This window comes from Callionymus lyra, chromosome 1 (genome assembly GCF_982586985.1).
Source record: "Callionymus lyra chromosome 1, fCalLyr1.hap1.1, whole genome shotgun sequence".
In the NCBI taxonomy this organism is placed as follows: Eukaryota; Metazoa; Chordata; class Actinopteri; order Syngnathiformes; family Callionymidae; genus Callionymus; species Callionymus lyra.
The window spans coordinates 38,402,402-38,429,431 of record NC_141818.1 but is presented as its reverse complement, the minus strand read 5'-3'; the positions used below and the strand labels follow the sequence as shown (position 1 = coordinate 38,429,431).

Here is a 27,030-nt window from a genome sequence, read left to right as displayed (position 1 = left end):
ATCTATCTATCTATCTATCTATCTATCTATCTATCTATCTATCTATCTATCTATCTATCTATCTATCTATCTATCTATCTATCTATCTATCTATCTATCTATCTATCTATCTATCTATCTATCTATCTATCTATCTATCTATCTATCTATCTATCTATCTATCTATCTATCTATCTATCTATCTATCTATCTATCTATCTATCTATCTATCTATCTGTCTGTCTGTCTGTCTGTCTGTCTGTCTGTCTGTCTGTCTGTCTGTCTGTCTGTCTGCCTGCCTGTCTGCCTGCCTGCCTGCCTGCCTGCCTGCCTGCCTGCCTGTCTGTCTGTCTGTCTGTCTGTCTGTCTGTCTGTCTATCTAGATTCAGATTTAAATATAGAATCAGAAATAAAGAAATGATAAAGATTTAGATATAGATATAGATATAGTATCATAAATAGAAATAGAAATGATAAAGATTTAGATATAGATACAGATATAGATAAAGATATAGATATATATTTAGATGTAGATATATATATAGATATAGATGTAGATATATATATAGATGTAGATATAGATATAGATATAGATATAGATTTAGATATAGAATCAGAAATAGAAATAGAAATAGAAATAGAAATGATAAAGATATAGATATAGATATAGATATAGATATAGATGTAGATGTAGATATAGATTTAAAAATAAATATAGAAATAGATTGATAAAGATATAAATATAGAAATAGATTCAGATTTATATTTAGATATAGGATTAATAGATTAAAAAGAAAAGGTCAAGAAATGAAGAAAATAGTTCAACCTCATTTGTTCGTGATTGAAAACTAAGCCGTACATATTTGTGAAATTGAGTCTTCCTCCTCCAGCGTCACATTCCACTCAGTTCTGATTGATATACAGCAAAGAAATGCAGATAAAGGAAACCTATTTTGAGCTGAATCCACTGAATACAGGATCTAGAGATTGCTTTGACTCTAATCAAAGGACAAGCGAGCAAATTGAATTCCAATCCTATACATTTTTAATTTTTTTTCCTACAGTAGAGATATTTTTCTCCCTTTAGACCAGCACATTAAAACGAATAGTCACACATGTGTTGTATAGATTTGTTATTCTTAATAATAGTATTCTGGCGAGCTTGGTCCCCAAAACTCCAGGCACAACTTAAATCTGGAACCTATGTCCCGATACATGTACAGGCAATTACAGTGCAATTTTTTACAAGTGAAATACAAGTATTTGGATTTTATAATGTATTGATATTTGGTTTTTAAGTGTGTCTTATTAGACAAGATCACTAAGGACTAGTCACTTGATTAAAATGAACGTACATTTTTGCCTATAACCCCAAAAAGTAACAGGTTACTCTGAAATGAATCCGAACCCTTAGTCACCAGTTTATTACGAGTGTACTTTAGTATTTGAATACAATATATACATTTACATTTTAAGGACAGTCATGTGCCTGAACTAGTTCAATCAACAATAGTTCATGAACTAATTCATCGATCAATAGGACGCCATATTTTTTTTTACAAAGCCTTTCAGGCAGAAACTGCAACACACACTGTAAACAGGTGTTTATTTAAAGAGGGAAAACACACAATCGAGCAACACCAGCGACAATTGACAGAAAGATGTAAACCCTGGTTCTTTAGGGTTTAAAATGAGATGTTCTGGATCCTGAACAATTGAAGGTTTTACACTTTTATATTTATTCATCTCATTTTATTTAGATTTATTATTTTGAGTTTGCTCCTTTCCTGTATTCCACAACACCATACAATTCATGTGTTGTTTTGAAAATAAATTCTAAAAATACTATGATATGAAAATTGAATGTTTAATGTTAAAACAGGTATAATAATTGCCATCCGTTTTAATATATGGACTGTGGCGATAATATTTAAAAATAGTGTAGCAAGTTTAGAAAAAGTAACTATAAACTTCTGAAATATGAACTATGAACTGAACTCGTTCATTTTACACTGACTTTGGAATAGCTATTCAAGATCTCTTAAGCATAGTCAAAACACTCAAATAAATAAAGTAAATATGAAAATTATTTTTTTAGGTTCAAGAATGACATCATAAAGAAACTTATGGGAGTCGTCAGTACGGACTGAAGAAACTCAAAGTGAGAGCGTTACTGACAACCATGAGAAGTGAAGCATCTCATTATTCACTTTCTCTTTGTTTACAACTCGCTTCCGGGTGACCTCTCAGCAGCCAATGATATTCGACTAAAAAGGTGTCACGTGCAAACATCCATTGACAGCGTCTCTTAGGGTCAGCAGCACGAGGTAAGTTTGTGTTTTATATCTTCATCCAGTCTGCAAAGTTACATGTCACCGTTGTATCAAGAAACCTTTTGTTTTTTCTACTTCGAGGTGCAAAACTGAAGTATTTCCATGTCACTAAATTCCAGTTGACCTTATGTAACGAGAGCTAAACAAATGCACTTTGTCCTCAACTCAGTAAATGTGTAACACTCGCTTTTTTTTTTACTCATAAAGCGGTTAAAATACTATTTTAAATCATCGTGCAACATCTATTTTTAAAGACAATATGTACCTCTTGACACAAATCATCGATTAAATAAGGATCCAATTGTATTCCAGGTGTGACTCTTTTTCAGACAAACATGCACTTATTCAGTTCAAACTATTGTTATTTTCTTGTATTTAACTGTAAGTAATAACATCCTAATGTTAAATAAAAAGTGCAAAACATTGAACAAGTATATCAAGTTACCATTTATATTTAAGGTCGAATAACCCTGTTTTAAATTAATACGTACACATGCACATGCATACATGTACATTGTTTTTTGTTTATATTCTGTTTATAAGTTGATTATTTAAGTTTGATTATTTATTTCATATTGTTGGTTATTTATTTTCTTGAATTTCTTAATTAATGTCTGTTTAATTCTTTAATTGTTAAGTCTTTAATTGTTTTAAGTGTTTAGTGTCTGTTGTTAAGTCCTTTCAATTGTATTCATGTTTTGCATCGTGGGTCAGAGAGGGCCACAATTTAATTTATGCTGTATGTCTTAATACATGCATATTTGACAATAAAAGAACTTGAACTTGACTTGATACATATTTTAATCTGGTATGTATTATGGATTATTACTCGAAAGGTTATTTTAATCCTTTCTTAAAAGAACAGGGAGCTTTTGTCAAAGACAGACATTATGTTTTGAATTGGTATTTATATATATTACTGTACTATATATATAAAAAAATTAAACAAGCAACATTTAAGTGATAATAGTTTTCATTTTAAAATATGTAAAGTGCTTATTATATATGGAACATTCTGGAACTCCTGTTGTGTTATCAGTTTTATCTTTACCTTTAAAGTATATACTTTATTGAATATTGTTTTGATTGTTTAAGCGCTTTGTGACCCTGGTCTGGAAAAGCGCTATACCAATAACACTTACTTACTTACTTACTTACTTATATATGGAACTTAATATTTTTTTTACAATACATAATATTAATAATGTAAACCAATATTAACAGGTGTAACATGCATTTTAAGTTTTGAGGCATTTTTTGAAGTTTGAAAACTCATGAAACCCATTTGTATTCTTGGAATAACTGTCCAGTATTTAATCTAGTGTCAAAAGCAACAAATGTGAAAAACACGCAATCTTCCCACTGTTGAATAACTAATGACAACATCACAGGACTTTCATAATGGCATCATCATAAAAACAAATGTCTTTTTTTCCCCCCCCTCTCTCCCTCTTCTCTGTATTTATTCTTGCACCAGTGAACGCAGCACCATGGGTCGTCTGGATGGTAAAGTGATTGTGTTATCAGCCGCGGCGCAAGGGATCGGACGCGCCGCCGCCATTGTAATGAGCTTTTATAATTTTTCTTTTAGAAATGCCATCTATAAAGATAATAGTTTGTTGTTTACCGAAACAATAGTTACCGAGACATGATACAAATAGTTTCATTAGCTCAGAATCTTCTGCTTATATTCACACCTCCAAAATAAAGCTAAATATTTTCTCAGTTGTACACATTAGTTCAGTAAAACTAAGATAACATGGCCTACCTTACATTATGTGGACCCTGGAAAACTATGACATCATCCATACTCTTGTCAAATCTTTTTTTTTTCCAGAAGCCTCTCATGCATCCCAGGTTTAAATAAAAAATAAGTCTTAATTTTTAATTAAATATTGTAATTAACACTCTTTAGGCTTTTGCAAAGGAGGGAGCTCAAGTCACTGCCACAGATATCAATGGTGAGAAGCTGAAGGAGTTGGATGGAGTACCAGGTAGGTGGTACAATACTTCCCTCTGCTGGTTATAACAAGCCTTTTGAATAAAGAGGAGGTCATCAACTGTATAGGAATGTTTGTTTTTTTGGGTTAGTTAAGTGCTAGTAAAAATGTAAATGTATGTACATTTTTAGACTTAGATTGTATCATCTTGTTCTTTCTCTTTATTTCTCTTTTTTCTTGTTCTTAATTTATTTTGATTTATTTTTTATGAAAAATTGCTGTATTTGCTGTGGCTATTGGATAAAAACAATTTCAATCAATGAAGTTCTACCTTACCTTATCTTACCTTAAATCGTTTCGTTATGTGTTTTTATTCTCTGATGATGCCAGGATTGATGGTCGCACTTTACTGGTTATTTTTTAATAATCTAGGCCAAAGAATTTGAAGCAAAAGATCAGTTTTGTCCCTTTGCCTGTATTTATTCCTGACATCTGTGTTGCAAAACTGGTATGTATATAAAAAATGTAATTATCATTATCATTATTAATTTTCTTCTTTTTTTTATCGAAAGCCACTTAGAAATGTCATATTTGTCGCCATTAAGGACATTAAATCCCCCCCCTAAGAGTTAAGTAATTATACTGTGGTTTAATTGCAACCCGATTAGTAGATAACGGAGTAGATTGATCGTCAGAATCCATATTGAATTTTTATTGCCACTTGCTTAAGACACCTGTGTCTTTGAGTTGACGTTTATCTAAAAGGTAATTACAGTGACTTGTGGAGCATCAACACGCCCTCTGAGTGATGAGATGCATCTCCTGTCGGCAGCGACGGGACTGACAAATAAATTAAAAAATCATCCTTTTATTTAATGGTTTTCGACAGGCATCAAGATCAAGGTGGTGGATGTGACAAAGAAGGACCAGGTGGAGGCTCTGGCCAAGGAACACGCGCATGTGGACGTGCTGTTCAACGTAGCTGGGTAAGTATGTACTTTTTGGAGTATTGTTTTGATTGTTTAAGCGCTTTGTGACCCTGGTCTCGAAAAGCGCTATATAAATAAATATTACTTACTTACTTACTTACTTCTTTTTTTTCTTCTTTTTTATCTGAAGATAAACAGTTTGTGGGCCAGTGATGATGTTTCATTCGTAAAAGATAGTTCATATTTTCCTTCCATTTACCATTAAAAAAAAACAACAAAAAAACTACAGTTATTTATTTTCATAATGACAACCTTAGACACTCAACATAGCACAACTTCATGATGCAATTTCACATATTTTTTGACGACTTGTGTAAATAGTCACTTATTAGGGCATAACTTAAATACATCTATAACAAATATGAATTTTAAGGACTTTTATTGAAAATATTTAATGATAAAAACTCTAATTTGTATTAACGTTTGGAAGCTTTTGCCAGCCGTATGTACCGAGTGCTGTTACAGAGAGTGATGGGCTGATGAAGCTTCATGAAACAGTGTGATGCTGTTTAGAGGTCAGTAGGTGGCCCCATCAGTTTCAAAATGATGTTCAAAACAAAGGAAAATAGTGCAGCGACCGCCATCTAGTGGACTCTGAAAATAATGACACTGCTTCATGAAGCTTCATCAGACCATCGCTAGTTACGACACAGACTATGGTGGCCCTGAAGGACAAAGAAAAAATTGTTTACACAACAGCCGCTGCACGTAACGCACTAAAATGTCGTGGTCCTAGTCATGACTTGTGTTCCGCTCAGATTCGTGCATCACGGATCCATACTGGAGTGCGAAGAAGCCGACTGGGACTTCACCATGAACGTGAACATCCGGAGCATGTACCTCATGTGCAAGGCCTTCCTCCCGAAGGTGACCTTTGACCTTTTATTTGAATCCTTCAGTTGAACCAAGAACATATTTGCTGTCGTTGGGTTTGAGTGGCATATGCTTTTCTTTGCTCTCATCCTTTTGTCTTTCGGGATTAGCTGTATTAACCTGAGCCTGCGTCTCAAAGGCTGGCAACTGCCCAAAAGCTAATCCAGCTTTAATGTCGAACCGTTCTGGACGTGGACTTTTAGATTCTTGCCATTCTTTCATTTGTCCTTCACAAAATCAAATCTTAACCCCGCCTCAAACTTTGTAGCTTTTCTTTTAATAATTAATCTTGCTAATCTGTTTGTTTTTTCCCCCCCCATTGTAGATGTTGGAGAGAAAATCGGGGAACATCATCAACATGGCGTCTGTAGTTTCAAGCATTAAAGGTTAATAATCATCCAACGGTGAAGACATAACGTTATCGGCCAGAAGAGGCGTTAAGTAATGTCTTGAGGTGTAATCCTCTTACGTGAATCTAGCAGTCGAACGTGTGAGTGACATATGGGTTTCCCTCGTCACAGGTGTCGTCAATCGCTGCGTCTACGGCACCACCAAGGCCGCCGTGATCGGACTCTCCAAATCCATCGCCGCCGACTTCATCGAGCAGGGGATCCGGTGCAACTGTGTCTGCCCCGGTGAGGAGACCATCTCCACCTTCCCCGTGAATAAAAGCAGTTTAAAAATGTCCGGTTGAGAGCGTAAGAAATCATCTCGTAACCATGTTTTTTAAAACGTGGCAGTAAATTAAATGATAATAATAACGGGGGCTAATGGTCTCGTTACTCATCTTGGCTCACGATGTCATTCGACCATTAAGAACTGCCTCGTCTCATCGTAGAATTTTTATATTCCCTTTTAGGTACCGTTGACACTCCATCGCTTAGAGATCGGATCCAGGCTCAACCGGATCCGGACCAGGTCCTGCCTCCTTCGACTCCGGGTTAACTCTTTAAGATAACCACGTGAATTCATTATTGTTTCCCTCGCAGGCGTACAAGGATTTTATGGCTCGACAGAAATATGGCAGGATGTGCACAGCGGAAGAAGTGGCGCACCTCTGTGTGTACCTGGCCTCAGACGAGGTCAGCGTTGTTGAACTTTGTTTGCTTAAACTAACTGCTCGTGACTGTTTGAAGAAAAGCTAACCAAACCTACAAGCGATTTTTTTTAATTTCATTTTCCATTAACCGTGCTTTTACTCCTCGCAGTCGGCCTACGTGACCGGGACCGAGCAGATCATCGACGGAGGATGGCGTCTCTGAATAATGAGAAAATGGAACCTTAAAAATGAGGCCGTTTTAAAATGAAATACGAATACACTTTGATGAAAGTGGACTCCAGAAATTGTGAATATTGATCAAGCACTACCAAATATTCCTGAATCGGAAACTAATATTTTGACAGTTTAGGAAATTAACCACATATGTAGAAATGTCACGTTGAATTTTACCAAGATAAATAATGAAGCAAAAATTGTCTTCTTTTTTATTAACTTGATAAACATCTTCATAAACTGGCTTCCAACCGATCAAATTAAAATGGCTGACTCTGAGTTCATCAAACTATCATCGTCAATTATAGAAAGATTAAAATGCTTTGGGTTGAAGAAAAAACACTGTTGGTTCCATAAATATCACATTTCTGTTCAATGCTATAATAACAAGGCATAGCTACAGTATCTTGGGGGCAAAGGTCATAGATCTGCATTTCTGAAGAAAATAAACCATAAATGAAATAATGTATATATGTTACAGTAGAGACTGGAATCCAGTAGAGTCCGGAACTCTACTAGTAGAGATTGGAATTCTACCAGGACAATCTCCGATTCTAATAGGAGAAATTCGGATTGAATCAAAATGTTTTGGAAAATGGACTGAATCATTTCATACCTACATTCACCATTACTGTTTTAGGTGAATTACTTCATGTTTTAGATATCTGAAAACGCCTCTGTTAATACACACTGTAACCATGGGGACAGCCGTCTGGTCCAGGTCATAGACCTTATTCATTTGGACCATTGCGGATTGTCCCGTGACTCCAATTTATTTTCATGATATGGTGTTAAACGAACCATGATTTTAATCAGAATCCACACATACAGACTTGGAATCTGAACTTCTATAGGTAAGATTCAAAATCTCAAACAATACAAACATCATTTTTCTAACACTTTTTTTGACATCAACTTTGGAACTGACTTTTATATACCGAGTCACTAAGGAACGGGAAAAACCAGTTTCGCATATTGAGTCATTAACTCATATTGGCCATACGCAAATGTTTTATGTACTAGTAGAATCTGGAATTCTCCTAGTAGAGATTGGAATCCCAATATTCAGATCCCGATTGACTAGAAGAATTCCAATCTCTACTAGTAGAGATCCGGACTCTACTTTATTCCAGTCTCTAGTGTGACATATACATCTCTTTTGTTTACACAAGAAAAGTTCTGCATAGGACACAGCAATATGAATGGTTATAAGACGTTTTTATTTGTTCAGGCTTTTCCTTGATTTTCTGGAACTCCTGTTGTGTTATCAGTTTTATCTTGATCTTTAAAGTATATACTTTATTGAATATTGTTTTGACTGTTTAAGCGCTTTGTGACCCTGGTCTGGAAAAGCGCTATACAAATAAAAATGACTTACTTACTTACTATTCTTAATTTCCTGTATAAAAAAACCCAAACCCATTCATTGTTAGTATATGATACATTTTAAGAGTATATTTTTACACACAACTAAGTTGAATGGTAATAATTGTTGAAGACAGGAGAGGCATATTTCAGGGGTGTATAAATCAATAGAAATAATAACGCAAATCTTCTGTTTCGATTACAACATATTTCACATTTTGAATTACGCGTATCTCCTCATGTAATTGTATATTGTTCTCTTTTTATTTTCGAATTAAGCCAATCTAACTTTATATTAAAGTGTAATAAGACAATTCGCTCTGGGCTTCCGTAGTATTTGGTGGGAGCGGTATATTAAATATACATGTTAAAATGTAACAATACTACGATGTGAAAAACGAACCTTTTTTTTTTTAAAACGTAGCTGAAACTCTTCCACAACTTGACCGAGTTCCTCCTTGAGTCTCTCCTGGACCTGCATGGATTTCACTAATCCTCCTCAGTCTTCAACGACCTGTCGTCGGCGGGACCTCATGAAGAAGCGTCTCTGCTCAGGAAGATGATCCAGGCTCCAAGAAATGTAAGGTGGCTCTTTATTATTACCTTTTTATTTAAGGGGTGGACTTAATGGAGGACACACACCGGGGACACAGAAGCTAATTTAAACAGCCTGATCGAAAATGTTCCGAGTATTGTTGAATCCAAACGACATGTTTTTTTGTGTGCTTTTTAACACTACAGGCTTCCGTAGTTTTAAAACTCCTTCCTGTCGCCTTTTTGTCCTATAATATTAGCAATGTGTTAGCACTGTATAGCTACATTAGCAAGCTAGCTTGACAGTGGGTTATTTAAAGAGATACAGCAAAACAGAATATTTTTTAATTAAAATAAAATACAGAAAACGATTTGTCAACAATTAACCTATTGGTCGTCACGTTTCGTTTGACCTTATTTTGGTGTTTAACGCCCCGGGACGACGGAGAAGGAGCTAACGTGCTAACTAGCGCCGAGGTGTATGTTTTTAGCAGTCACGTGGTTTGGAAAAACGCACCCCAAAAAAACCGCCGGAGTTTAACCCCCGCATCTCTTGCATCTCTCGCCTGTGACAGCCTCGCTGACCAGATTTGTTAACCGTGTGTGTGTGTGTGTGTGTGTGTGTGTTAACCTGCTTGCCGGGCAGCGAGTGAACATATGGTGGAGCTTTAAGCGTCGATTACGCCTGAAAGTAGATTAAGGAGCGTCTGTGGAGCTCAACGCGTTAGTGTCACTACACCGTAGTGACGCTTCATCCCTGCACAGGTTAAGAGCCCAGAACGACACACGCAGAATAATAACGTCGCTCCTTAAATAGGTTAACAGATCTGGGATGATATCATTCACTCATTCCGTCTACTTTTCTTGTCTAATATTTCATGGCTCGGAAAAATATACCTGAAGGGATTTTTTTTTTTTTTTAATTCCTTGTAAATATAAAACTTCTTTTTGGCCCCTTTTTCTTTTTAAAATAAAAATAACGTGGGTCTTCTTGTACCAAGCGTCCAATACTTAATAAACTACTGTCGTGAATAACCAATCAATGTACTTTCTTTTTATAGAAACTTTGTTCTTGTTCTTATTTGTATTTTTTATGTGTATTTAATTATCGTCTGTATTGCTGTGTAGTAATTGGAAAAACAATTTCAATAAAGTTCTATCTATCTAAATAATAATTAAAACGTTTGAATAATTGTAGTATTAAAATAAAGCCCTTGATCAATATTGTGAATTACTATGCTCATTAATTGTATTAGCCTGGTCTGGAAAAGTGCTATACAAATAAAAATTACTTACTTACTTACTATTACTAATTTTTTAAACGATAATAACAAAAGTTACCATTCCTCTAAGGGATCATGTCGCTCCTTTCTGCCCACTGTGTTCAGACTACTTCATAAATAAATATGACGTTCTTAATGAGTTCTTTTTTTTAGTAATGTTTGCTGTCTTATACCACTTTGCTGTATTGTTGTCAAATTATATATATATATATATAATTACATTTTATTTTTATAATCATTCATTGTCTACCGCTTTATGTCGGGTCGTGGGGAGACTGGAGCCTATCCAAGTATCATGGGGCGAGAGGCAGGGGACACCCTGGACAGGATGCTAGTCTGTCACTTTATTGATATTCGGTATCAGTAGTGTCAGTTAAGATAACAGGAATCAAAGGAATCCAATAGAGGTGCAAGTCTGCATGTTCTACCAGTCTGTGGTGGCCAGTGTCCTGTTCTATGCTGTGGTGTGTTGGGGTGGGAATGTGTCCAAGAGGAGTGTCAACAGGTTGGACAGGTTGATCAGGAGGGCTGGCTCTGTGGTTGGAATGAAGCTGGACTCACTGGTGACAGTTGCTGAGAGGAGATCATTGAACAAACTACTGTCCATCATGGATGATGACAGTCATCCTCTGAACACTGTCATCAGTGAGCAGAGAAGCAGAATGAGTGCACGAATGCTCCTACCCAGGTGCAAAACTAATAGACTCAGGGACTCATTCATTCCTCGGGCTATTAAATTGTACAATTCTGAGTTCGGGGGCAGGAGTGGAGTGAAAGTATCTGGATGTTCTGTTCCATGTTAGTCTTTGTATCCTTTGTCTTTGTTTTTCTTTGACTCTATGTTCTTTGTCTTTATCTTTAGACTTAGATTGTGTCATCTTCTTCTTCTTCCTCTTATGTTCTTTTCTTATTTTATTTTTTATGTATTATTTTTTATTGTTTATGAAAAATTGCTGGCTACTGGAAAAAAAACAATTTCCCGAAGGAGACCTCCTGAGGGATCAATAAAGTTTTACCTTACCTTACCTTAAGTTAAGTTGCCCGGAATCGGAGTCAACACACAGGGGTGCCTGCTAACAATCCAGAACTCTGAGGTGCCAGTAAAGATGTCAGAACGTAGGTACCAATGAAGATGTGCCAGTCATATATAGCCAAGAATCAGAGAAACCGACAAAAGTTCCACAGATTTTTGAAAATTGAGGTGCCAGAAAAGATGCGAAGAATCGGATACACCTGCATAAGGGCCTGTAGAACATACCAGGAGTCAAGTGCCTGTAAAGATGCAATAATGCAAAGGTTTATTGCAGATGGCTTATTTCAGTGACATTTTAAAAATATATATTATTCATTAACAAATCCAACTATAAACCAGGGTTTGGACCTACATGCTTATGTTTTAATGTGCTCTATGAAAAAGGGCATATCTGGGTCACAATTAAGCTAACATTAATCATTTTATTCATAATTATTTTTGTTATTATTTTAATGTATGTATGTTTGTTTAATCTTGTCCTGCAGAAACAACTCATTTTATTCTTTCAATGTGACAAGAATAAAGGTCTATGAATATGTCAATTGGAAGGGAATTTGCCTCATTGTATGCTGTAATGAATGGTCAGGTTTTAGCTTTATTTATTTATTTATTTTTGTCGGCGAAAACGCCATTAACATTTGATTTCTTTCCTTTCCCATCAAAAATATTTCCTTAAAAATTAATACATACATAAGCTCAGAATTTCCTGTATCTGCTGCAATAATCTGTGACAATTTCATCTGATCATTCTCAATTGTAAATGTCATGAATTAATCTTTACTTGAGGCTGCCACCCCCGACAGTTCCAGCTTGTTATAAAATAATTTCCCAAGTCCTGATAAAGTCCTGTTTTTATCAGCAGGACATTGTGTGGTGAGCGCTGAGTTCTTCACGGAAGTTAAAGAGGGAATACTTTCCCTTCCATGGCAAACTCCACCCCTCATCTTCAAGCGCTGATTTAGGGGAGTGGACCAGGAATCCTGCTTCCAGTTGTCATGGAGGAGACACAGTCCAAGCCTGCCTCGCCGGACGCAAGTCCTGCACACAGCCGGGCACCGAGCCCGGCTCCTAGTCCAGCTCCCAGCCCGATGCTGGACAGGATTCTCGTCCCGGCCCCAAACCATGTTGAGGTAAAACATTTACACATTTTTTTTTTTAAATTTGTTTCTGTGACAAATAACTTTTCGATTTCATTCCAAAAAATCCATGTTTTTCAACAAGATGTTTCCTAATGTTATCCTAGTTTATTGCAGGTCTTCATGGGTTCAGTGATAAAAGTATCATCTGATTCCTCTTTGACCTCACTATAGTTCGAGCTCACGGTTTCTCCACCGTTCATTTTATAGACATCGTCTTTCAAACCTTTGCTCCCTTATAGGTTGAACGAGTTGATATCTTTAGTTTATATGTTGTGAAATAAAACGTCTGGCAAGGACTCGCGTCTGGCTGATATGAACAGTATCAGTAGCTGAACAATGAGACTTGGTTTTTGTGTCACAGTGGCCCTTCATCGGCTATAATTGTTCTTAAAAAAAAGAAGTAGTTTGACAACCATAGAAGAAAGATGTGTATTACTTCTGCCAACTTCTGAGTTAATGTTTTGCTGGTGTGAGTTAGTCCTTTAGTTTGCATTTAGCTAAGAAATTAAACAGTAATGTAAAATGTTCCAGGATTGTCAGACATTGCAAACCAAGTAGCGATTTATTTATATAATTTATTTGGTTGTTTCGTCAGGATTGGACACTGATTTTTCTCCATTAACCTTAACACACACATGAATCACTAATAAACATAATACAATTAGAAAAAAAACTTTAACATAAAGTAATAAACAACTTGAAAAAAAGCAAGAGCAGACAGTTAACTAATCAAACCCACGATGTAAACTTCACTTATCAATTCAATAATGGCATGTTTTCCTCCACAAAAAGAAGTATTTATGTCTGATTACCTGACAGACGGCTCTTCCTCATCATTTACAAATATCCATTTTTTGAAAGTCCATATGTTTTCTTTGTCTTCATTTTTTAAAATTAAAACAGTGTTCCAGCATACAGTGTTTAGTTAAATATCATGCATTCTTAAACCCACCATAGCATTGTCCTTTAATGCATCATTTGCGTGTGAGAAAGGAATGCAGTGAAAGTTCATGTTTGTTCCGTTCTACCTCCTCCATGTATCCATTGTTAATTTTTATTTTGAAAGATTAATAACGTAAAGTTCTATCGCTATATGATTTTTGTATGGATATAAATGGCAAAAGTAATGAAAGAATCAGAGGAGGCAAGTGTTCAATAACTACTCCCAACACTATCTATGTATGAGCTCCGTCTGGTTCCCTTCTACTGCATCATGTACCAGACGTGAATCAATCATACAGAAATGTTTTTCTCAACATCCTTTTTCTGCCACAGCACTTGAATGTCAACCAGATCCAGGTGGTGGTCCGGCGCTGCTCCACTCCAAATGTCACTGAAGAAACAACTTATTTTCTTCCTCGGAACCCTGTGGTGGATGCCGGCACAAACACAGAACCGCCACTTATCTGCTGCCCTTTGCTGCAAAGATTCTGCCCGTGTCCTCCCAGAGGCCTGTTGGCCTCTCTGATCACCAGAGGTAAATCCATCACTTCTCATGACATGGAGAGGAAATAACTGTGCAGAATTGATCACATGTTACACGTCAGTTTTGTGCATATTGACAAAGTAGATTATGTTTGAAACTCAATGAAATATTTCTTGTGAAGGTGAAAAAAACGAATGACAAAGTAACTATTATTATGTCTGCCATATTAAATTAAAATATTTCTTTAAATAATTTCATGCAACAATTTCTTCATTGGATGTTTTATATTTTATATCTTTTTGTTGGATTTAAAAAACGTATTTTGCAATTATTTAAATTGGAATGTCCAACTTTTGACATTTTTAATATTCCAGTTTTTAAATTCAAGCAACGAAGAAAAGTTACCTTTCAATACAGAAATGATTGCATTCAATTATTAAAAAAAACAACTATTCAATGCTTAAAAAAAACATTTTAATCAAATAATTCCAAGTTTAAATATTAGTAAGTAAGTAAGTAATTTTTATTTGTATAGTGCTTTTCCAGACCAGGGTCACAAAGTGCTTAAACAATCAAAACAATATTCAATAAAGTATATATTTTAAAGATCAAGATAAAACTGATAACACAACAGGAGTTCCAGAAAATCAAGGAAAAGCCTGAACAAATAGAAACGTCTTAAGATGTTTCTTAAAGGAGTCAGTAGACTCCATCAAGCGCAAAGAGAGATTAGCAATATTAAATTAAATCATATAATATTCTGATGGCACTGATATACTGCCATACATGTAAACTAAATTGACATTGTACACAGTTGCGCAACATTCATTATGACATTCGTTTCCTGTTTCCTCCTCAGTTCTTCTAGCGTCGGTTCTGTTTGGAGTGGTTTGGTCCATCACGGGCAAGGAGTGTCTCCCGAAAGGAAACCTATTCGGCATTACTGTGTTGTTCATCTCTGCACTCGCTGGGGGCAAAATCGTCGCTCTCATCCGTCTCCCAAAACTTCCACCTTTCCCTCCACTTCTCGGTGAGTACTCGGTCATTGTTCGTGAAAAAAAAAGTTTTAATTCATTCACACTTTTTATCTAAAACTCACGATATAATATTTATCTTGATCTGATATTTTATTTTATTTCCTCCTAAAGTTTCAAATAATTACTGTTGTATAGAGCCAGTGGCGGCTGGCCCATAGGGGGCGCTGGGGCGCCGACATCCCACTGATTTGCCTTTTTTTTAAACTTTATTTATCGTTTTATAGTTCTTAATTAAATTTCACCGCGTGAAGTTTCGCCGATTCAAGTCCCTCTCCCGACATTTTAGTTTGACTTTTTTTTTCTGTTATTAGTAGTTTAATTGGTTAGTTTATTCGTTCAGTAATACTTATTCATAAATACAATTTTATTTTCTTTGCAGTATATTTCTGTGCATTCGTGATGATTTGGTAGAAAGTATATCTATTGTTCCGGCACATACAACCGGTTGGTTTTTATTTTTTTAATAACTTGGTTTGTTCTGTATGATGTATATAAGTAAGTAAGTCATTTTTATTTGTATAGCGCTTTTCCAGACCAGGGTCACAAAGCGCTTAAACAATCAAAACAATATTCAAAAAAAGTGTATACTTTAAAGGTCAAGATAAAACTGATAACACAACAGGATTTCCAGAAAATCAAGGAAAAGCCTAAACAAATAAGAGTATATAAAAGTATAATTAAAATATGTTTTCATTTGGAAAGAAACAAGGACCACAATAAACATTATTATCCATCATTAACTTAAAGTGATAAGGTTAAAGGCGCTTTACACATAACCCTTATTTACTTACTATTAATGTGTTGATTTTCACATGTAATATATAGCATGGGGGGGGATGTACTGGAAAAGAGCCCCACCTAAAATATTTCTCACCAGCTGCCACTGTATAGAGCGTTACATGTGGGAAAGAAAATATGTAATTTCGAGGGAAAACAAAGCTAATACTTTCCCTGTGATGCAGGTATGCTGCTGATGGGCCTGACGCTGAGAAACATCCCGGTTGTAACAGATTGGGTTTACATCGACTACAGGTGGTCGGCCTCCCTGAGGAACATTGCTCTGGCCATCATTCTGGCCAGAGCCGGGCTCGGCCTGGATCCCTCTGTGAGTATAAATTGTTCCGGAACTATTTTGCATTTCAAACTTTCGTCAGAAGCGTAGCAGTGGAAATGGGAGATTGATGAATCAAAAGGGCTTTGAATTGAATTATTTGTCCTGCAAGTCTTTATGTAAATGTTGACATTTGAAGGTTGCAGATGAGGCGTTCGTGAATGCAGGGTTTAGAGCCTCCTTGTGATGTTTATTCCAGACACTTTTGTGAGCCGACGACCACAATTAGCAAGTGAGACTTTCAACTCTCCGACCGGGATGATTCTACGAGTCAAAAAAGACATTTAAAGGACAACTAATATCAAAACCCAACTCTCCTGACTCACTCCCATGATTCAAATGTTGAAGTCTTCCTCTCCAAGATGCAGTAAGTCTCTCATCATGACCATGTTTTGAACTTATTACTTGATAAAGTTCTCCCCCGTCTGAAATCTTAGCGAATGAGGGGTTACGAGAGCAAAGTCCATTATATTGTAATAATGGCTTCACTCCTCCTCCAGCCTGCTGTGATCACGCCCCGCTTTGTTTATACAACAAGTCATTTGGAGGTGGAGACTTACAGGATTGATGACTCGATATTCAATAGCACTCTTTCAATAAGCAAAACGACTTTGAATTAATATAAAATGGGATTTTAAAGTTATTTTATGGTTTACATTACAATAGTGTGTGTATAAAAGAAGATAATTCTATGTTTTATTTTGCAATTAACAATTAAATATTCAGAGCATTTATTCATTTGTTTGGTGCAATTGAACTTCTGTCATTTCCTCCGTGCCAAAAAAAGAAAAAGGTTCTTAAACAATACAAACAATATATCGTTGTTGCTACAGTACCGTCACATGTTTATCATATTGCCAGATTCTTGCAAATACACAGCCCTAGGCCTTGTAGATGTGGCTCTAGGGTCTTTTTTTATGGCTCTGGTATAATATCCAGTGTAGGTGCAGAGCTCAGTCTTTCAGGAGAGGTAGAACAAATAATCCTCCACATCAAGAGAGTGGCTTGGGATTTCTTTCTAGTATTTCTCCTGGACAAACTGATATTTCACACTGTTTACAACAAGACATGTGATTTATTTGAGCAGCAGATGAACTTCAACACAACCGCAGAACTTTCTTTGAGGCACTCATTTCAGCATCCACTTTACTTATGGTGCCAACAAAACAGTGATGCCTTTAAACATGGATCTATTTAATGTCGGCTGACTGGTCACTACTATACTGTATTTACATTCTACAGAACGTCTATGCTGCTATTTGAAGTCTTCAACAGCTGTGATTGGTTGGCTGGGCGGCAAAGCCTTATGGGAGCTGTTCAGGTCTCCATTATTAGCTAAATGTGGACAAAACTGAAACTCTGGTGATTGCTCCTGATGATAAGGTTCCAGGGTTGAGTCAGTACTTGGGTGACTTATGTCAGTCTGTCAAAATGAGCCCGAGAAACCTGGGTGTTGTATTTGATAAAGACATGTCTTTAGTTCAACACTGCAGAAAACTGACCAGAAACAGTTTCCTTCAACTGAGAAAAATCTCTAAACTTAGGAAAATGTTGTCGGAACATGATCTGGAGCTTGTATTCCATGCGTTTGTTTCTTCTCGTCTGTACTATTGTAACAGTTTATTTTCATGTCTTAACAAGAAGGAGCTGTATCGCCTGCAGTTGATTTAGAACTCTGCAGCATAACCGGCTCAAGTAGAAGAACTCGCATTTCTCCGATCCTTAAAACTCTTCACTGGCTTCCAGTTTCTTTCAGGATCAACTTTAAAATTCTGGTTCTTACTTTCAGATCTATTCATGGTCAGACTCCTCCTTACATCACTGATCTGATCCAGCCTTACACCCCAGCTCGGGCTCTGAGGTCTGTGGATCAGAATCTACTGATGGTTCCTGAACACGATTCAGGACCAGAGGAGAGAAATCCTTCCAGGCTGTTGCTCCTAAGCTTTGGAACGATCTTCCTCTCTTTCTGTGTTTGATGATCTACTGACTTTAAGAAACATCTTAAGATGTTTTTATTTGTTCAGGCTTTTCCTTGATTTTCTGGAACTCCTGTTGTGTTATCAGTTTTATCTTGCCCTTTAAAGTATATACTTTATTGAATATTGTTTTGATTGTTTAAGCGCTTTGTGACCCTGGTCTGGAAAAGCGCTATACAAATAAAAATTACTTACTTACTTACATTATTGAGAAGGTTGTTTGAACCACTTTACCCATTTCCTTTTAAACATATTTCCATATAACCAGATCATTGCATCTTTCACAGCACAAGAGAATAAAATAATGTTTTTAAGTGCGATCTAACGAGTTTATTCTCCTCACCAGGCGCTGAGAAAACTCAAATCGGTGTGTCTACGCATGGCAATGGGCCCGTGCATAATAGAAGCCTGCACGCTTGCTCTGGTTTCGCACTTCCTCTTGGGTCTGCCCTGGGTGTGGGGTTTCATCCTCGGGTAATTACCGCTTTATCTATTGAGAGCAAACTTTATCGTCACTTCCAACACAACAATCTTTTACACAGTTTTCAGTTTCCAGGCTTAAACGCTAAAGTTACAGGGTGATTGTAGAATGTAGAGCACATTGTAATCCAGTCACGCCTGAGGATTATAAAATAATTTACATTCCCACTTCCCTTTTAAAATCATCATATCTTATCAACATGACATATATTTCCCATATCAGACATATTCCTCTTTAAATCTTTTTCATTTTGCTCTGTTAAAGGCACAATGCAACATTGTTTTTCCCAAGAATTATAAAAAAAGTCTTAAAAATTCTACATAGAAAGTAGTTTAAATCTGCAACATAAAGTACTACAGGATTTTCTTTAAACCCCCTTGGGCCAACTTGTTTATCATCCAGTTTAATATTTTTATATGTCCTCTAAAAAATGTATTATGTTAAAGGGTAGTAAAGTTATGATAAAAAAAAAAGCAAATGCATGATATCAAATTGTGTCAGAACTTACAGTACATTTGTGAGATATTAGCTCTTGAAAAGTGGTGTGATGTCGTTTTAAGGGTTGGTATGTAAAACTGACATCTGTCATGGTCTCGTAAATTCTAGCTTTGTAATAAGGAATGCAAAAAAACACGAACTTGAGTACATTTTTTAAACATAACGACATGATCGATCGTCCAGGTTTGTGCTCGGAGCGGTTTCTCCAGCCGTGGTGGTTCCTTCCATGCTGTTGCTGCAGAAGGGTGGCTATGGACTGGAGCAGGGCATCCCAACGCTGCTGATGGCGGCCGGCAGCTTTGACGACATTCTCGCCATCACGGGCTTCACCACATGCTTAGGCATGGCGTTTTCCACCGGTGAGTTCTCCTCATTTTTTCACTGCCATGCGATGTGTTTTGAGTTATGTCAGATATGTAACGGAATTCATTGCTGCTTTGCTCAAAAAGGCTCCACTTGGTACAACCTTTTGAGAGGCGTTCTGGAGGTGGGCGGCGGCCTGCTTGCAGGGATTCTTCTCGGTTTTCTCATCCAATACTTCCCAAGTCTGGACCAGGTAGAGATTCCGTCAAGTATTCCGGAGTCATCCACAATTTTAAAACCTCCATATATAGATGAGGTTCATCAGATACAAGTCATCTAAATGTCCTTCTGTTCTTTTCCAGAAACATTTAGTGATGAAGCGCTCGTTCTTGGTGCTCGGCCTCTCTGTGTTTGCCGTCTTCGGCAGCTCCGTCGCCGGGTTTCCGGGCTCTGGAGGCCTGTGCACGCTGGTGCTGGCATTCATTGCTGGCATTGGATGGGGTGTTGAAAAGGTGCCCCCTAAAAATATTATTTCAAATACCCAATTAGTCCATCTTATAAACGATTTAAGTTTAAAAAGTAATTCAATTCAACTTTTTCTGCAACAAACTAAATTTTTTTTCTCACTGTTGAATGCAAGGCTCGTGTGGAAGAGGTGGTCAGCTGGGCGTGGGATATCTTCCAGCCGCTGCTCTTTGGACTAATAGGAGCAGAAATTAGAGTTGCTGAGCTGGAGGGACTGAAAGTCGGTGAGTCAATAAAACAAACACAAAACAAACACAGACGAGGCAGCTGGGAAGTGTCCTGACATAATGAAGTTGTCATTCCTTGTTAACAAAACTATACAAAGAAAATGAATTACATTTAGATTACTTTGATGTTTTTTGTTGTCATGAGTGTGTTAAAGTGTCTGGGAGGAGGATACAGAGCAAGCTGGCCTCCATGAGGAAGAACTTATCTCACCCTCTCCAGCACACACTGAGGGCATTGAGGAGCTCCATCAGTGATAGGATGCTCCATCCCAGGTGTGTGAGGGAGAGGTACCGCAGGTCCTTCCTCCCTACTGCCATCAGACTCCACAACAAGAACACAGCCAGATAATATTTAACTGCACCTTTTCTTCTTGTTATTTTTGTAAATATGTTAGTGTATATATATAATATAGGGCAGATTTGTATTCTATTCTATTTAGATTTTTTTCATTTTATTTTTATTTCTGGGTGTTTTTATTTTTTTGTATATTGCTGTTTAAACCGAATTTCCCCTCGCGGGACAAATAAAGGATTGTGATGTGATGATGATGTGAAAGGATGACGCTGTTTTATCACGTAAAAAGCAGTGCAGTACAGTAAATTGTGAGTGATATCAGATTTAATCAATTTGAGGATAGTATGGATGGACAAAGAAAATTCAATTGATTCTACCACAGGACTTCGGACGTACTGTTTAAGTTCAGGAAGCCATGGTGACTTGCGCTTAAAAGATAAAGAGTCCATGTTTTCTGTCACTAAAGAACTAAACTAGGGATGCACCCATTGCATTGATACATACTGTAGTCGTGCATTGAATAACAAGGCAAAACTTACCACATATTCAACTACATTATATTAACTTCAATAAAGTTTTTTATGATTATCTGCAAAAAAAAACAGTTGAATTGAAAACTATGTTCATCATATAACCTGCAAACAATAACTGTTTGACAACAAATGAGGAATTTGCGAGGAACATAAACAACCCTGAAAGTGATCACTGGAAGCCACTATCACCAGTTAAACTAGAATATAGGACAAGTTTTCAGTTATTTCACGCTGATTTTGTAAAGTACATAATTCCACATGTGTTCATCAATTGTATGTGTATGTATATATATATATATATATATATACAATTATATGACATTTCTGTTGTGGTTTAAGGTCTTGGTGTGGCTTGTCTGCTCATGGCCCTGCTGGTACGACTGCTGTTCACCTACGTGTGTGTGCTGAAAGCCGGTTTTAATCTGAAGGAAAAAATCTTCATCGCACTTGCGTGGATGCCTAAAGCTACAGTTCAGGTTTGCCACCAAATTCCCCCCCCCGTCGTCACTCCGAAGCCATCGCATGCAATGAAATGTTAAAGATCTCCTCCGTCCACATCAGGCTGCTATAGGCTCCACAGCTCTGGACATGGCCCGGTCCAGAGACAACCAGGAGCTGGTGGATTACGGCCTCATCGTGCTGACCGTGGCCGTCCTCTCCATCCTCATCACCGCCCCCATAGGAGCTCTGATCATAGGGCTGGCCGGGCCTCGACTCCTCCAGAAACCCAAAAACTCAATCTGCGGTGAGCGAGTCAAACCGAATTTATCGTCTTTCTTCCTGGGTACGTCAAGGACCGCACTCTCGTAATGTCGTAGTTGGAGCTCGCAAATCTGTCTGTCTGCCAGCTCTGTTGGATGCTGCTGAATTATATTTGAATACATTTCATTTTGTTGTTCTTCAGGTGCGGAAGCAGGAACAGAAGATGACAATGAAACCCCTGTTACCTATGAAAGTACTCTTTGACGCCAGTCAGAGCCGCTCTACTCTCTTTTGAATACACGCGTACTACAAGATCACAATTTTTAGTACCATAATATATCGTATCGCTGGAGCAGCAGACGGTTCAAAGACGCCCAGAGGCCCCAGTAACTGTGGCCCCTTCCCTCCTAGAGAGGAGGAAGCTTCTCAGTTCTTCTCTTAAGTCCCTCACCCCATCGCTCATCCACTTGTACCCACAATCCTTTTCTCCGGGCTCTTACAGTTCAGTAGCTCAGCCGGTAAATCATCATCAATCATGTCAGCTCCGTCTCCACTCACGAGTCACACTTCAAAAACACAACCACACACACTTGAGCGGTTGATGCAACTTGGTATTAGGTTTTGCCTTGTTTAAGACAAAGATATTTAAAATGGGAATTATGGAAATTAGAAGAAGGCGAGTGAGTCCGATCACCTGAAAAGATAAATAATCGACACACTCGACCAGTATTTGTTTGTATTTCGTATCAAAATTGACAAATGTGGCGTTAAAAATGTTTTACTGATTATTATTTTAATCATAAAGCTGTTCAAGTGGCCAATTCTGTTTTGTTGCCAAAATAAGCATGTTTGGGGGGGGAAAAAAAAGCATAATATGGCAAAACATTTACAAAAACTTACATTGCTCTTTGAAGAATAAGAGATAATGATTTGATTTGAAGTGATGCTCAAGCTAGAAAGAAGGATTATAAACCGTTGATGATAAACAGAGATGAACATAACAGGTTGTTTTTTTTGTTGTTTCTTTTCCACGAGTAGTTTTTTGTGTGTGTTTTGCTCTAGTGTTCACATCTGAGGTGTCGTTCACCTCAAAAGTGACCTGCGTTTTTTTTTTTTTATCTGTAATAATTTTCTAGAGGATATTGTTTACAATTTTATAATGCAGAGTGGTATCTTATTTATTGAGTGCTCTTGGTAGCAACATTTGTAGAATGTTTGAAAATTCAGCAGATGAATGTTTTGTGTGACGTGTCTCTTAAATGAGGGCTGTGTTGTTGGTTCAAGCAGCAAAGCAACACTCAGGTAATAACCAAAGTTATTTTTGTAAACCTTCATCACTACGATAATTCTCTTATCATACCAGAGACTTATTTATCTGGAAATTATGGAATGATTTATTTAAAAATGTTTCTACTGTGCAGTGTGATTTCATAAAGTTATTTTGTGTTTATCTGCTGTAAATGTTTTGTCAGATAAATTAGCAAGTGTTGTAAAATAAACAAAAAGAAATAGCGTTATTAAGACAATTGTAATTATTGTTTTTTACCTTTCGCTAATAAATTTTATAAACATGGATTTTTGTTTCCGAGTGCGTTTCTAATGCCGCGACGTTCTTGAGTCACTTAGAATCTCTAAGAGTCCTGACAGAGAAACATAACTAGAATAACTATAAGAACTGCATTTCCAGAAGAAATCGAGTGTGAATGCTGAATATGTAAAGTATGTATGTATGTACAGTATGTAAAGTAAAAATGTGTGGAAACGGCTGAAATGATGGCATGAAGAAGAAAGACTTATGTGAGAACATTGAAATAAACTGAAAAAGGTTGAGAAGAAGAAAACAGAAGAAAAGGAAGAAGAAAAAAGTAGAATTTGTAGTAGAAGTAAAAGAAGTAGTAGAGGGAGTAGAAGAAAAAGTAGAGGTGGTAGTAGAATAATACTTAGAAATATAAATAGTAGAAGTAGTAGAATTAGTAGTAGAAGTGGGGGTAAAAGAAGTAGTAGTAGGAGTACTAGAAGTAGAATAAGTAGTAGTAGAATAAGTAGTAAAGTAGTAGTAGTGGTAGTAAGTAGGCAAAAGTGTTTTTAAAGTATAATGAAGTTTGAGTAGATGAATGTACCTGAAGGTCAAAGTGGAAGGAGTTAAAACATGAGTTTTCCCCATTCAAGTGAAAGGAGGAATAGAAAAAAAGAGTTGAAGAGATAAAAGAAAGCTAGAACATAGCCTGCATTTCAGGAATGAGCTGAATTGATAAAACTTTGATGGGTTCAAATCGATAGATACAATTTGCAGGAGGAGATCCAGTACAAAGTTCAAGTCAGAAGAGGAAAAAGTGGATCTTGCCGCCTTCAGCATTCACACAATAACACGTTAAGCTACAAACAAACAAGAGAAAAAAATGAAGCAGAACAATCTCTTACGTTATTGTTTTTATGAGTCATGATGTGTTTCTGGTCCTGTTGTGTTACAAAGAAATCCAAAAACCTGAAATGTTGAGGCTTTAAAGAGAATGCATTTCACAAATAAACGATTCATTAAGAGACAAAAAGGGTTGAAGCTGAGAGCTGTGTTAAATAAATGCATGTAAAAAACCCCACAACCCACAGTACGTGATAAAGTTTGCACATGGACAGCTAGTATCGCAGGGAGTGATTATAAAATCTTCTTTTTCAATATCAGCGGACCCACGTTGTCTCCGGTCAGCGCGTTGTGTTTTAGGTGAGACTTGTCACAGACTGGGAACTGAAACAGAAAACAACAGGGAAAAAACCAAAACATTAAAAAGATGAAAGTAGGTAAAAAAAGGGAACAAGTTTTGGTTTAATCTTTATTCTCTTTATGTTTAAATCCACAAAATGACTGCTTCAGTTTCAACAACATAATATTTTAGAATATATTCTCACTTTTCGTCTTTGAAACAATATGTATATTAATATTGTTCATCTTTCATTCAGAGGATATAATGTGGCTCCGACGGAATTGTTATTTTTTAGAATTGTAAAAACACGATCTGGAGCTTGTAATCCATGTGTTTGTGTCTTCTAATTTATTACTATTTAAACAGTTTATTTTCGCGTCTAAACAAGAAGGAGTTGTCTCGCCTGTAGTTAATACAAAACTCTGCAGCGAGAATTCTGACCTGCTCTAGTAGAAGAACTCACATTTCCCCGATCCTTAAAACTCTTCACTGGCTGCCAGTTTCTTTCAGGATCAACTTTAGAATTCTGGTTCTTACTTTCAGATCTATTCATGGTCAAACCCGACGATCCAGTGAAATTCAAATTTTTACTTAGAAATTAAGAAGAAGTTTGACTTACAGTTTTGGAACGCCAGCAGCGGCAGTAGCAAACATTGGAGCTGTTTAAATCCTCGATGTCGATCTCGTTCACCACTTTAGGGTTTTCTTTCTGGACTTTCAGGTTGATGAGGCAGTCTCGCTGCTTCTTCTTTTTGGGGAGGAAAGGTCGGATGGTCAGATAGCCAAGCAGAGCCAGGATACCAAGAAGGGGTAAGAGGCGGAGCCACTCGGACACTGGAAAAAAAAAAAAAAAAGATTGTTTATCCCAGCCATTTATTTTCTACCAGAGGTGAAAGAATAAAGTATGATATGTGATGGATGAGTGTTTCTTATCCATCTGTAGATGGTAAATTGATATGATTTCATGGGAATTCATTATTGTTTCATATACTTGTGAAAAATGCAGCATTGTATCAGATCTTAAGATTAGATTAAAAAAAAAGTAGTTATAGATAAGCACCTGAATTAAAGTGCATTTGAGCTAAAAATGAAAACCCGCTTTTGAAGACATGCAGTGAATTTCATTAAACTGACCAGTGAGGAACGAAACATAGGAAAACATGATCATAAGGGAACAGCTGTGTATGCAAAAGTATCGTCAGCTGTAAGTAAATTATATTCATAGAGAGCTTTCACAGACCAGGGTCACAAACAATAAAACAATCAAAACAAAACTCAATAAAATATATACTTTAAAGGTCAAGATAACACAGAGAACAACACAGGAGTTCCAGAAAATCAAGGAAAAGCCTGAACAAATAAAAATGTCTTAAGATGTTTCTTGAAGTAGATCCATGAAGCACAAAGAACAACTAATACACTTTTTAAGTTGTGTTATATTTATAAATATATATATATATCTGTAAAAACAGACTTCCGCACAATTTTTAGTGATGATTTTATTTTATATTTACAAGCAAAGTTTGTCTATTACTGTTGTCTACTATTTTTATTTTTTAATATTACAAAAAAAAACATATAAATGCGGGAATTTTACGCAAGTATTTCAGTATTATAACAAAATGCACTAATGTAGCGACTGAAAAGCAAACGAAATTAATTTGCAAGACCATTGAATTGAGTGATAAATTATAAATATTCAGCTAAAGATCAGCTGACAACTATTTAGTCGTTGAACGATAGATTCGAAGCATCAAAAACATGGATCATCGTGTTTGTTATGGTTCACCAAAATGACATGTTTGACGACTGAAGGTGAAAGTTTTTGTGCAGGAAAAACTGTTCTCAGTACTTTTCAGTCGTACCTGTTAACCTTGCAAATCCGCCGATCGTCTCTGGAAGAGGAAGCTTCTTCAGGTACGCAGGCAGCTGGACTTTAACGATCTTTGAAATGCTTTCTAAAAACATCTTGGATTATTCTTTTGATGGAGAAGCTTTTTTTTTTTTTACTGTCTCCTCTGTTTACGTCGTTGTGTTCTTAAGAACGATCCGTCAACCGGTACGCAAATCCGATGCATGTCATTTGAAGTGAACCAGGAAAAAGCGTAGATCGTTTCCTGAATAGCCGTAAAAAAAAAGTGGTGACCAGTGACGTTTCGGTTTTAAAAGCCAATCAGCGTGCGAGGAGTTGGTGCCATCTGATTGGAGGGCGGCACAATGGCGGTAGTCTCTGTGTAGTTCGCTGAAATCGGAAGTTATTCTTTTGTAATTTTGTTTCCGTAAATTGCAAAAATAATTCTTATTATATTATATATTATTTCTTCTTTTGTACCATAAGGATCCTCACAAATATTGTTTTGATTTTTTAAGCGCTTTGTGACCCTGGTCTGGAAAAGCGCTATATAAATACAAATTACTTACTTACTTACATATTTGGTAAGTACAACAAAAAAAAGAAGAAAACTTTTTATTT

General features: G+C 36.6%; 3 protein-coding genes across 7 annotated transcripts; 2 read left to right on the top strand and 1 right to left on the bottom strand.

The window, feature by feature from the left end:
• Positions 1-2,255: 2,255 nt before the first annotated feature.
• bdh2 (3-hydroxybutyrate dehydrogenase 2) lies at positions 2,256-8,736 on the top strand. Its single transcript, XM_087783720.1, has 10 exons — positions 2,256-2,306; positions 3,790-3,874; positions 4,228-4,306; positions 5,142-5,238; positions 6,000-6,108; positions 6,440-6,500; positions 6,636-6,749; positions 6,974-7,032; positions 7,104-7,196; positions 7,323-8,736. The coding sequence occupies exons 2-10, from the start codon at positions 3,803-3,805 to the stop codon at positions 7,374-7,376; spliced, it is 738 nt and encodes a 245-aa protein (XP_087639846.1). The 5' UTR covers positions 2,256-2,306; positions 3,790-3,802; the 3' UTR covers positions 7,377-8,736.
• A 417-nt stretch (positions 8,737-9,153) lies between these two features.
• Positions 9,154-23,395, top strand: LOC148089402 (sodium/hydrogen exchanger 9B2). Of its 5 annotated transcripts, none has more exons than XM_087806557.1 (13): positions 9,154-9,332; positions 12,462-12,732; positions 14,017-14,218; positions 15,027-15,197; positions 16,167-16,309; positions 18,641-18,768; positions 19,457-19,632; positions 19,723-19,829; positions 19,939-20,088; positions 20,217-20,325; positions 21,496-21,632; positions 21,718-21,901; positions 22,061-23,395. In XM_087806557.1, the coding sequence occupies exons 2-13, from the start codon at positions 12,598-12,600 to the stop codon at positions 22,120-22,122; spliced, it is 1,704 nt and encodes a 567-aa protein (XP_087662683.1). In that variant the 5' UTR covers positions 9,154-9,332; positions 12,462-12,597; the 3' UTR covers positions 22,123-23,395. The 5 variants fall into 5 exon arrangements, with proteins under 5 accessions (XP_087662683.1, XP_087662674.1, XP_087662658.1 ...); XM_087806548.1 differs by having other exon boundaries at positions 21,718-21,940; XM_087806532.1 differs by having other exon boundaries at positions 12,465-12,732; positions 19,457-19,829; positions 21,718-21,940.
• An 880-nt stretch (positions 23,396-24,275) lies between these two features.
• cisd2 (CDGSH iron sulfur domain 2) lies at positions 24,276-26,656 on the bottom strand. The gene is made up of 3 exons (XM_087783708.1): positions 26,423-26,656; positions 25,177-25,391; positions 24,276-24,601 (listed from the first exon to the last, which is right to left on the bottom strand). Exons 1-3 carry the CDS (start codon positions 26,523-26,525, stop codon positions 24,512-24,514), a joined length of 408 nt encoding a protein of 135 aa, XP_087639834.1. The 5' UTR covers positions 26,526-26,656; the 3' UTR covers positions 24,276-24,511.
• Positions 26,657-27,030: the final 374 nt, after the last annotated feature.